The sequence below is a fragment of the Necator americanus genome, chromosome III (genome assembly GCF_031761385.1).
Source record: "Necator americanus strain Aroian chromosome III, whole genome shotgun sequence".
NCBI lineage: Eukaryota > Metazoa > Nematoda > Chromadorea > Rhabditida > Ancylostomatidae > Necator > Necator americanus.
In genome coordinates, this window is record NC_087373.1 from 20,891,478 (window position 1) to 20,904,167 (window position 12,690).

A 12,690-nucleotide genomic window follows, 5' to 3' on the forward strand; every position below is an offset into this window, starting at 1 on the left:
GGATGGACAAGGACTACCCACGAAAATCGGCTGACCTGCCTTTAGTTCCACGCGCCTAAGCGTAGCTACGGCTACCGCATTACCAGCAAGGCAGCCTCCACGACCGCTTTGGATCACATACACCTGTCTCCCTACTGTTCTCGAACCAACACCTAGTGCGATTATCGCATCGCGACGGAGCGGTGGAATCTGCGAATTTGGAACGAAGAGAAGTCAAAAGCGAATAGCTGCAGCATCTGATGTACGAATATGGTAAACTGAGCACATATCGGAAATTAAGAAAAAAAGTGAATCATTCTATCCAATTAAAGGCAGCATACCACGAATCTAAGGCGGTGCAGATTTCAGGTGGAGTATTCTTATAAGGGATAGTAGATTATGGAGAGCAGGATGATTCCGTCCATCTCTTCTTAATTGCCGTAAAAAAAGGGCCCGGAAGTTGCGGCGCCGCACAAGGCTGGCGCGCTCCAGTCGAACTCCCTGTAGGAAATGGTGCGCCAGAACTCTCGAAGCCGTGTCTTCCGGGCCGTTTTTTACGGCAATTAGGGAGAAATGGACGCAATCACCCCTCTCTCCATGGTCTCCCATCCCGTATACGAATACTCCTGAAATCCGTACCACCTCAGATTCGTGGAGTGATGCCTTTAAAAGATGTGTCGTCAAAACCATATCAAAGACTGGTGTAGTGAGTGATATGAGTGGTATGTGTGACCTAAATTGACCTCACGCACATAAGGATTATACCAAAAACATGTTACAGGAAAAACACTAACATGCATATATTTTCACACATCCCATAATTTCACACATTTCATCCCCAGCTCTATATATTTGCTTTGTTCTATATAAACTTACAGCGCATAAGTAGGTTTCAGACATAGGTGCCATAGGGAGCAGACAATGAAGGAGGTCACGCTCATGGGATGAGGCTCAAGTGATGAGGATCCCTTCACCAATCGTCCAAAACTGAACGGGGTCCTTTTCCCAACCGTCCAAAAGTGAAGGGGTGTCCTTCACCAACCATCCAAAAGTGAAGGGGGTCGGAGCACCGGGTTCGACTATCGCATTTATGGTTTCAGAGTGTCTTTCAACGAGTTCATGTTCAATTTTCAACTAGAACAACTATACGAACAGCAGCTTTAAGTTCAAAATTAGCAGTAATACCAGATAATCTTTCTCCAACATCTTCACAAGATTTAAATTATTTGAAATTAAAGAATTAAATGGACATTAATCAGTCCTTATTACCTTGTTCAGAGGCATCTACTTAGGTATAATGATGCATGTCTGCGAGACATCAGGCGTGAATGCCAGTTATACGTAGTTAGATGTACAAAAAGAATTGCCTGGAAAACGAAAAATAGTAAATAAGTTTAGTATGACACAGGTTGGACATTTTTTGAGAAATCTCTTGTATTTTCAGAGGTGGATGGGTAGTTTCCATCTGACAATACGGAACAGGATAATAAACGCTTCCGCTCACATTTCTAAACGGCATTTCACCTATGTTAACCTCTTTTTCTTGAGCCACTATTTTTTGTCAGTAGTCGCGCAGTGCAATTTATCGACGCTCATTGGCCTCCCGGACGGCGGCACTTCATACCTCTTGACCATGGGCGCGTATCGTTAGGTACCCACAGCTTCCGCGACAGCTTATCCTTAGGGGGAATGAATGGCAATGACGATCGTTAATTGCACTGCGCAGCAGTTAGCAGCATCAGTAAACAATTGCGCTGCGTTCGCTTTATGTCCCGCCCATGCATCATCTATCAGTGTCTAATAAAGTGTGAAACATGCCTCGCAGAGTCATGCTATCTCTACTATTATCTCTATACGGAGTATCGGTCGTTCATGTATAGAGATATGTCAAACGACTGCACACGAAATGTCAGAAATAGAACATAATTGTATTTCTCATTTGTATAAAATAAGTAAATCATATCTTTGAAGTCTGAAGGCCCCAGAAGATAGGGTGGAAAGATGTATCAAATAATATCAACATATTTTGTAGGACTTTATTTTGTTTGATTTCAGAGAATCGGATAAATAATAAATAATCTGACAGAGATATAAAAGTTGTGAAAATCCGAGTAGCTATTGCTTGATTTTCCTTCAAATTTATTTACAGTGCACATACAGATCAAAATTTAATTAAAGCGTGAAGTTATGAAAAGGCCTTCGAATGTACCGTAGTGCACTATTGATTCAAAAAGTTCTTGACTGAAGGTTTCGCATCCTGACACTAAGATCGATTCCGCCAAATAAGTTTTGGAAAGCAAGGCAAGGAAATTTCAGCTTTTTGCATGGAAAAAGGATTTTCAGAAACTAGTTCTCTAGACAGTGCATCCGAAAACCAAGAGTGTTTGAAACATTGATGTATAGTGGATGTTCTGTTTCATACAGATGAAGACAACCTAGGCAGTCATCAGGATTTTCTTTTTTTCACTTTTTACGTTGCTACGTTGTCATCTTTTTGTTCTTTGAACCCTCCTAGAAGCCATCTCCATCAAGTAATTGCAATACAAACACAGCGCACGACCTCTGTGACGTGGTGTATGGTCACAGGTAGCCTAAAATATCCCTGCTCTGGTCTACCGCCAGCCTTTTCTGTAGGCACTTATGTACATAATCGGCTGCGGGTACCTAACGACCGCCATCCCCTCCCTTGATCTCCAAGTGGTGGCATAGATACTAACACCCCCTATTTTATTTTTTTTACTGTTATTTTTTGTTATTATTTTTTGTGCTATCTCGGAATTCGTGGTTTCGGTCTTCCTGAGAAGAAAGAGCTTGTAAAGCAAATAAATTTGTTGTTATATCTTATTTTTATAGGGTTGAGTTCCAGTCGAAGTTTTATGGTGGTTTGGGTCACATTTTCGTTCCGTTCTCATTTGAGAAAATTCTGGAAGAGGAGCGAGAAGCCGAAGAAAGTATGTGAATAATACAAAAACCTACATCAGTAATGTGGAATATGTCGAACTATCAAACGTTAGATATTCCGTACGTACTCTGTTAGCTAATCTTGCTGTTTTATGTGCTTTCTCGTCCTCCAGAATTTGAAATAGTTCTGATACGATCTTCCTTTTTCTCTGAGGAGTAACATTTTGCAGCATTACGGCTTACTGCTTATTTTGTTTATTGAACCTCTCTCCCCATAGTTCGCGCATTTTTGGTCTCGGTGTTGTGTGTTATCTGCATAGTATTGATGTTTTTTCCTCTTTTGCTTGGAACTAAAACTATATTGCTGATACTCCCAATATTTAATTGTGTTAGTATTCACTCACTGTGATGCCGCTACAGACAACACACGCGGAAAACATCTATGCATCTTTAGCCAATTTCATTACTACAGTAGTATTTTAATAAACTGATGTGCATATCGTATTTGTGAAGTGAAGTAAATTATGTTCTAAAGAAGATTTCTTCTTTGTTCTATGTTATCTCATTCCTGACATTACCTCCAAACAGCTGGCGTCTATAATATAATATCTATATAACTATACTATTAATTCATCGTTCGTAGAAGTCGATGGAGCGGCACTTGTCACCGCTTGATTGCATTTTGAGGCCTGGTTGGTGTCTGGGTTTGTTTGGTTTTCTCGTTTTTTTTTAATCAATCAGTTCTTTATTCGGAATCATTTCTGTAAGATCCTTGCATTATTTACAGATATACACAAGGATTTATTTTGCCGTCTCTCGCTTTTATGGTTCCCTTAATTACCTTGCAGTAAGGGTGGACAATATGCGTTTTTCATGAAAGTGCAATATTTTAGTTAGTGTGGCTTGCATAGTGGGTAAAGCGACCCGAATCTCGAAGCAGTAGCGCGAGCGGCTTCTCTCGAAGTGGAAAATGAAGTGTTGCGGTGGAAATAACGGTTGAAATCGAGGTGTTGGCATGCAGATACAAGTAGAGAAACTACTTCGGGCGCTGTTGCTTACGCAGCTGTACCAGGGTTCGAATTGTTTTTACACGATTGCAGTAGTGTAGTTGCTCCATAAAACTGAACAGTAGAAGGCTTTGCTGTCTGAGGGATGTTAATTGATGAACGATGACAGCTAATTTAGCGTCTCAGAACACCTAAGGGTTTAGCTCTTGTCTTATGTTAACTGCGATGTTACAGCATGAAATCTTTCTTCGTTTTAGGTAAGTGATTTTTTTCCAAGCGTAAGAAAAGGATGGTACCCTTTAGATTTCTTGTTTTAGTTCAACAACAGATTCCCTTGCTCCTTGTTTACGTTTCCTTCTTAACTATTTTCTCTTAGAATTATTATCGTCCCTCGAAGGAACGAAGTGTGCCTGAAATCTCAGTGATTATAAGAAACATCAAATCAATGTTTTCAACCGAACAGAATGGAACGGCGGCGGAATTGTGGGGAAGTTGAGTCGAAATTCAGGTGTTGTGAACACTTTTTTTTCGCACTCCCTGAGTTAATATGGACAGGAAACTTTTCCGACTGTGTGAACCTTCTCTAGAAAGTTTTGTTAATGTTTAAGATCTTTTGGAAGAACTGTCTGCAATTATGTAGAACAGAGAGAAGTCAAGGCGAGATAGACACAGAACGTTGTCAAATTGTACGTTGCACGTCCTACACTCGATGTGTTCTGGGATTCAAAAGGTTCTTATAAATATTTATAACATTATATTTTTTAAAGTGAAAAGGAGGAGAGAGTTGCTCGCACTAACTGTTCTTTCGTCAAAGGACTGTCTCCGACAGCACCTGATACATATTAGCTGTTGCTGCTACATCCCAACACCTCCATTTCTTCTTTAAACTCGTCCACGAGCTGTTAGACGCAATGTAGACAAGGTATTGTTCGATGAGTGTTTCGTAATTCGTAATTGTTCGCAACTAGCCCTTGAAGGCGTAGTGTTCGAGCAAACAGGCTGAAGTGCTCCGGGAGAGGATTCAGTGAACTGGGTAACCAGTTACTACCTTCATCGTCAAGTTGTAAGAAACCCATCCTATCCTTGATGTGTTACGGGAGTTCAAAAGATTCTTATGAATATTTATTTGACAATATCATGTAACATTTATTACGCAATATTATGTCATTAGGTCACCATAATCAATCTCTAATCTTATTTTTAGAAATCCAAGTCTAAGTTATTTACACATATACTGCTAGATAAGTAAGTAATTTTGGATGTTGTGTAGTGATTCTTTTGCAAGCAGCTTTCTTCCTCTTGTGATTGGTGGTTTGGGAATTTGGTAGTCGTATCACCATGATTGCTCTGTTAGGGTCCTCTTCTCTGCAACCTTGCATCAACTCTTGCACCGTTAATGGAAATTGAGATACCTTCTATGACGACACACCTGTCTTTTCTCTGTTACAAGGTGTAGAATGTTTGGGGAGGGGGCACTCAGTGGCGCCCCAATTTCTCCACGCTCCAACTTACTTTTTTCTCTTAGCAACTTTAGCTTACATGTCATAGATCCTCTAAGAGTAATGCTTAGGTCTTAGGGCCGCTATTTATTTGATTGTTTACTCCGAGAAATAAGGGCGTTGAGGGACTGAGTGCCCCCCGTCCTCTCCCTTCTCAACTAAGCTACATTTTACCCCTTCCTGTTACGACTCGTAAACGATTATCCTTCTTTAAACAAAAGATTTTGTGTTGTAACATCGAAACTGGTGCGAGACAAGAATTCTCCTATGCTTTTCGAGACGCGCATTAGCTGGTACACGAAGTGATATCCTTTCGACAGCAAGATTTTGCACTGTTGAGTTTTGTGGAGTGTATCTGTCTTTTTGTTACTCATTGTAGCAATTCCATGCAAGTTATTATATAAGATCGTGTACACCAAACTCTAACTACCTACAAAGTTTGAAGATATGGACAGCATAGAGTACCACCTCACCTTATGAAAGGGCAGCTAAACTCTAACTTGTTTCCAAATGTAGTTATCTTGCGAAAGGAGCGTATCTACCACTCTACAGACAACCTAAAAAAACTTTATTGCTAACACAGTTCTGCAAGTGGTAATGTTTCCACGCAAGTTTTAACAGGTCAATAAAGTCCAAAATTATCGAAATCGCTTCTAATTACCTATTGAGTTGGACGACATCGACATAACTGGATAAAACCAGGTCGTATTCTGGTTTGTTCAATTAGGTTTAACAACGGAAATGTTATGATATTCCAAACCTGAATTTTAGAGCTACAGAGAATAGAAGAAACAAAAAGGAAAGGGAGAAATGGAACGTTAACAACTCCGTCTAGTGTGTGCGATCTAAGTAATATAACTCAAATACGCAGCAGAAGCTGCTCCATAAGCACAATCGTAGGCGCGGATTGCCCTCGTTCTATCATAGTGATAAAGATAATGGTTTTACATCAAATGTGCGCATGTGTGTCTCAGTTCTGAAGGTAAGATTTAATAAGCATAGTGGAAACGAGGAACACGAGAGTATATTTGGATTGGTAGAAGGTAGGTCATATAGTCAGCATCACACATGCAGCCGCCGAAACCGTTTTTATATTATACTTTTCGTCCGGTTCCTTGCGTGATACTGGAGGGTCACAAACCCTCTGGTCCCACTTTCTAAAGCCTGCGTACCAATTCAATGCCGTAGAATCCTGCATTCCTTTTCAATATCTTGCGACGCTGCCTCCCTAACCTAACGCTGTGGAACCCTTTTCACCTTCCTGGCTTATGGGCTTCCACAAATCTCTCCTCGTTGGAACCGCCTCACTGTCCCTACCTGTCTTTTGGCGCCGGTACAGCACCGTGATCTTTTCTGACGTCGGCGCAGTAATCTAACCTCGTTCTACTTCTTCTGCTTTCTAGCGTCGTTAAATCAGTTTCAAATCTTTCTGATGTCAGACAAACACTGATCGGAGTTGAGAATTTCTTAATATTCACACGCAGATTCATAAGAATGGGATGACCTGCCGTTATACTAGTGAGTAAGATGCTAGAAGAAGAGAAGGCGGGAGAGAAGCCTGGTGTATTTTATGGTACAGCAAAAAGCAAGTGGAGAGTGTCATAGAAGTGAAGCAATGCTCACTTGTTCACAGTAGCACAAGTGGCTGCGCTCGAAGCGGTGTGGGGGAGCGTAGCGATTGGAGCGAGTGAGCGCATTTTCGGCCACCTTTCATTGCAGTTCGCGATGGTCCCACCTCGATTCCAACCGCTATCTCCACCGCGCCGCTTCGTGCGCAACCGCTTACGCAACTGCGCCGTGCTTCATGTAGTTTTGATCCGACTGTAGGTTATAGCCTAAGTCTGAGCAGTTGTTGATGCATTTAGTTTAACATGAAATTGTGTCCATGAACTACATTCATTAAACGGCGAACGCAATGATAATTTTGGAGAATTTAAAGAATTTTACAGTCTGTCATCTGTTTTCACTTTTTCTCTTGAAGAAAATAATGTATGTGTGTGGCTCAATGGTGCGCCGGAGGCAGAACGTCCTATATGGGTCAAGTTATGGAACACTGCTCAGAGACGATACTGTACCGATGGTGGTGCAAACAGGATAATGGCAAGGTGGTGGTGTTATCCTAACATTTAATTGCTTAATGGACACCTGAGTAGCTTTTTTTATATTTGGCTTGATTATTTTATTGATTTCCTTAAGCTGTAGTCAAGAATAGTATTAAACTTTCTTTATTGACAGCTAACTTGAATAGTTTGCACACTTACTCCTTCTTTCGGAGGCAGGCATTCGTTTTCTTATTTAGAAATCAAGAGCTCTCTTTTCCGGATGTTGTTGTTGGAGATATGGACTCGATTCTTACCACCGTCACGGAAAACTTAAGACATAGGTCGTTGTTGATTCATACCCCTGACCAGGACAAAACCGACCTGACTAAATGTTTGGAATACATAGCCGAAGATTTTAATAGAGACGTGCAGTTGAGTTTTATTCATGTTTTATATGTCCTAGGAATGTCCGTTGTTGCGAATACGCAACTCTGTTTCACTGCTATTTGTAGTAGTTTTCACATTTGATGAGAGTGATACTTTTAGAACCACAATCACTAAGCAAAGTCTCCTTGCTTATAGCTGTCATTGGAGAAAATTGTCACAGATGTAGAATGAAGTTTTGCCAGCTAACATCGTGCATTTGAAGAAACAAAGTTCTCGCTCTATTTGAAACGCATCCTTCACAGTTTTACTTGTCATAGCTAAGCAATTTGCTTGGTCATATTTTTTTCAAGAAAAAAATCAAGAGGATTGTAAACGTTAGAGGGTTATAAATGCCTGATGCTTGTACATCCGTTGTTGCTCCATCGTACTTTCATATCTTTACTTTAGGCGTCTCATGTGGTTTTGTTAGGCGGAACATCTGGACGTTTCGACCACACCTTAGCTGCCATAAATTCTTTATATTGCTCTTCAAAAATTATGACTAAAGATGTGTATTGTCTCGATGGCGAAAATCTCACCTTTGTCTTGGATGAGGTCTGTTATTTTCTTCTTCATCGGGCTGTTGCCATAATCGAGAAACGTTTGTACTTAATGTAGTGATGTTATTGGAGGTTTTTAAATCTAAACCTGAGTTTAATTTTCAGGGAGAATATGTTGTTGCTGTGGACCGTCAATTCGTTACGGGCACTTGCGGAGTTGTACCATTCAGCCAAAAGCAAACAATAGTAACCATGGAAGGTTTTCGATGGAACCTAAGTTTGTAATTCTCTTTGTTGTTTTTTTTTTTCTGAGGTCATTTTTGAAATCCTCCACAACAGCGTTCAAAAAGATGGATTCTTAGAGTGTGTCACGAATTACAATCCTTTCCTTTTGAAATGAATATGTTTGGTTGAATACGCTTCTTTTTTCCACGTGTCGAAAAGTGCCTGTTTCCTGACTTTGATGCATCTTTTTCGGAAACCTGGATCTTGTGGGAAATTATGTCATCAACGAGATAAATACAATAAAATAGATCTGTAATACCCTGTTCATCATGGTTTTACAGATTGAACATCAAAATTATCTTTCATCATTTTCTTGTTTTCGAGTAGATTGTTCGCTTTATGTTTTCAGAGCTAATGGCGATAGTTGGTGCTGATTTAGTGAAATCGCTGTGGCTTGGAAAAATGAGCTCCTAGTTTTCAATTGTTTTTGTCGAGTTCTTTTCCCTAAATGAAGTCTTTTCTAAGGTTACACAACGCTTGTACTTGGGTGAAGGATCTGCTAGTTATTAACAACCGTAGGACCATCTTGCTACCTTTAATATTTCTCAACCTTAGCATTCTTTGAAGTTTTCGTTCGAAATGAGCACTACTGTAGGTTTTGTAAAAATTAATTCCATTTTGTTTTAAGCTTTTTTTAGAAGGTGCGAAAATGTCATTTGGTGGGCTGATAAGTACATCGAACATCGTGGAGAAAGACGTGGTCAGGGTGAAGACGTCAGCGCCGTTGATCTTCACTATGGAGTTGCTGCCAAGCTCTCTTTTATAAAATATCTGATGAAGACTGTCGTTTTCATTCCCTTTTCCAAAAGAGGAGACAGTTTTTTTTCGCTGCATTATGCATCCAAGATATACAACCAGGTATCAGTTATATCGTGAAGAAATGTCTCATTACCACTTCACTTGCTGAATCACTTTCTTTCTAGAGAGCTATTTCTCATCTGCATTTGATGGAGAGATCACCACTTTTATGAAGGCTCATGCCTTAGACGGATGTTTGGGCACAATTGACTCAATTCTGTCTAAGATGCCAAAATAAGCGGTAGAAATGAACGCGGTGACATAACCAAGTTCATGAAACATGCAACGCACATAGCACTTTACAATCATACCGAACCATTGGTGCATTGCTGGCAACGCAGTGTGTTAGAAGATTCCATGAAAATCCATTAATTTGTAAACTTTCTTTTGGCGTATTACTTCCTGCTGTACTAATGAAGCTCAGCCGCTCTCCTTACTTTACCTGATGCACTGAACAATTTGAAGTTCTGGAAAAATCAACTATGATAATTGAGTGTGCAAACTGCGATTTATGAAGCGACCTTGAAAACGAGGACATCTTGCGAAGCATAAGAGTGAAGAAATGAAGGGAACACTTTAAAGAACATAAGTCGTATGTTGCTATATTTCGAAATGCAAATAGCATAAATAAAAAAAAATGGAGATGAGTTGAGTAGAGGGGAAAAAACAGATGACAATGGGGACCGATCCTTGATTAGAATAAGAGGAACTAAAACTCAAGGAAGATAGAAGGAGCAAAGACAAAAGGGAAAGGTCTCGTTTTCTGGATTTCAGCTGGTAGAGAAAGGGCTCAGCTGTTTTCATAGCCATAGAGAATAAAATATCCTGGAATTCTTTCACTAGTTTGTCACTAGTGTGATTGGAAGAGGTAACAAGAGCGGTTGAGTTGTGCTTGTACAATATCAGCAGATCGGAAAAAGGATTGCAAAGCTATTGTCCAGTAATCATCTGTGTAATCCAATACCGAGTGTCCCGTGTCTCGAAGTTACACTTCTAAATACTACATAGTCTTTTCATAAAGTGGTGCTACCATCTCTCTAACCGATACTGGTGAAAAAAGGTTCTCTAGTGAGTTGCTTTTAATTAGAACTAACGTACATGATTGTATTCTAAGATTACAAGTCTATTCTATATTGCAGTTGATGCAGTGTCTTAATCCCTTTTAGTAATGGAAGGAACTCTGTCTCTATCACTTTAAGCATCAAATTAAATGTTTCGTTGCAGTTTTTAGTGCATTATTAGTGTTCATTATGTAATTATATTGTTTGTTGGTAAGAATGACATCAAAGTGTTCTTGGATCTATAGTAGAGTCAAAACGACATGAAGCATGTGCAGTTGCGTAGCTGATTGCGCTCGAAGCATAGCGGTGGAGCGCAGCAGTCAGGATCGAGTGATGGCCACCCTTCATTACTGCGGTTCGCGATAGTCCCACCTCGATTCCAACCGCTATCTCCACCCCGTCGCTACGAGCGCAACTGCATACGCAGCTGCATTGTGGTTCCTCTCGTTTTGAAGCGACTATATTTACTTTAGTGATTGTTATCCGATTTTAATTATTCAAATTAAATATGTACTGATGGATGTCTATAGCTGGGTCAGAATGACTTGAAGCCTACTGCAGTTGCGTAAGTGGGTGCGATCGAAGCGATGTGGTCACCGGTTCCGATCGAGGGAGGTGGGAAGCTTGCTAGCTCCACTTATCTCTGCAGTCCGATTACAGCAAGCGAGGGTCTCGCCTCGATCGAAACCATTGACTCCACCGCGCCCTTTCGAGCGCAGCTGCTTCCGCAGGTTCAGCAGGCTTCAGGTCGAGTTGACCTGATCACAGCGTTCTAACGTATTTCGCTCTTGTCAGCATATCTGTGTCAGCATATCTGTGTTACAAGTACGCTTTTTTATACTTTGATTATTATTAAGCTAAGAGTTAAGACGGAATGTAACATTAACTTAAAGGCGATGTATGACGAATTTGAAAATGATGGTAAACATAGTGTTCGAGGTGTAGATTACGAACGTGGACGTGGACTCCCTGAATTCTCCCATAATCGTCCTGAAAAACGATGTGTAAACCGTCCTAGCTCCTACGAAGTATATTAGTACGTGCCACCCTTCTACGCGCCACTTGGCTTCCCTTGGCAGCTTATTCACTGGTATTACTTGAATAGGTTGCTGAAGAGTCTTGATTGATTTTCGATCACTCACACGTGGATGCATGCACAATTGTGACGCGTTTCTACTTAGTTCGTAGGAATGAACGCCGTTTCTAGAATGGTTATTGGAAATTGAGTGGGACCACACTCATATTCATTATCTACACCTCGAACTCTTCCATTTTGTTTCCAAACCACGTCAATTTTGTGATACGCTGCCTTCAGATGCATCCTCCTCTAAAGAAGTTGCTCCTCAGCTAGTGTGTTCGTCATTCAAATACATAACGTTGATACAGGAACAAGAAGGTCATCTTTGTTTGACGTCGAAGTTCCGACGGGTGTAGCGAATGCTCCTTCCCGCCTGTACTGTGCTAGTAGAGTCGATGTTGTTGCCTTTCTCTCCTTGACTCCTTTCATCGCTTCTCTGCTAAGCCTCGCGACTTCCGAAGTAATTTTGTTGTTCCCTGCATCTTTCTTCTTTTCGTGTGAAGGGAGACACGTATCTAAATTTACGCCCGGCTGCGGGAGGCTCCGCCCATTGGACCAATGCTAAAGCGCCGCGAAATTCAAAATTGTACACCGAGTAACTACTTCCTCTGATGCTTCAGAGGAATAAGCTTAGAGAAAGGTAGAAAATGAGTGCCTTACGGTGTTTCACGTACTCTTACCTCAGAAGAAACGAGGAGAATATCACAATAAACTTTAATCCAAGAAAGAAAGGAAGTATGATCTCCGGATTTCAAACCGAGTAAGGGATGGAATTGGAGCTTAGGCTTTTCGATCCCTAACATGCAGCTAACGACGATTACTTCAAGTAACTACACAGCTGACATCTTTTTCTCTTTCTCTGTCCAATTTTCTTCTCGTTGCTCCATTTGCTCTTGCATTGTTTTCCTTATTTAAATTGCATTTTCATTTAATTTCATCTTTTGGGTCATCTCTGTCCTACTTGTCTTGTTTCTCCGTTCTACTTTTACCGTCTCACTGTCTTATTGTTTTGCCTTATTTCCTTGTCTTGATTAAGATTATTTTGTCTTGTTTCTCTGCCTTTTAAAGTTGCATTTTTGTGCCTTTCCTTGGTTATTATGTCTACTTTATTCTT

At 40.5% G+C, this 12,690-nt stretch overlaps 3 protein-coding genes across 8 annotated transcripts in view; all 3 read left to right on the forward strand.

Annotated features, from left to right (window-relative positions):
* Positions 1-2,938, forward strand: part of RB195_010313 (uncharacterized protein) — a gene marked incomplete at both ends in the record, with an annotated part of 42,648 nt that extends 39,710 nt beyond the window's left edge. For all 5 annotated transcript variants that reach the window (XM_064191252.1, XM_064191250.1, XM_064191255.1 and 2 more), the window contains one exon: positions 2,833-2,938. In XM_064191252.1, coding sequence (XP_064048833.1) covers positions 2,833-2,938 — 106 coding nt within the window. The remainder of the gene's footprint in view (positions 1-2,832) is intronic.
* A 591-nt stretch (positions 2,939-3,529) lies between these two features.
* Positions 3,530-8,284, forward strand: RB195_010314 (uncharacterized protein; the record flags this gene model as incomplete). Of its 2 annotated transcripts, none has more annotated exons than XM_064191257.1 (4): positions 3,530-3,584; positions 7,368-7,491; positions 7,686-7,859; positions 8,263-8,284. In XM_064191257.1, 4 exons carry the CDS (start codon positions 3,530-3,532, stop codon positions 8,282-8,284), a joined length of 375 nt encoding a protein of 124 aa, XP_064048839.1. The 2 variants fall into 2 exon arrangements, with proteins under 2 accessions (XP_064048839.1, XP_064048840.1); XM_064191256.1 differs by having other exon boundaries at positions 3,530-3,572.
* Positions 8,285-8,352: 68 nt separating this feature from the next.
* RB195_010315 (uncharacterized protein) lies at positions 8,353-9,405 on the forward strand (the record flags this gene model as incomplete). Its single annotated transcript, XM_064191258.1, has 3 exons — positions 8,353-8,409; positions 8,520-8,631; positions 9,278-9,405. The coding sequence occupies 3 exons, from the start codon at positions 8,353-8,355 to the stop codon at positions 9,403-9,405; spliced, it is 297 nt and encodes a 98-aa protein (XP_064048841.1).
* Between the last annotated feature and the right edge of the window lie 3,285 nt (positions 9,406-12,690).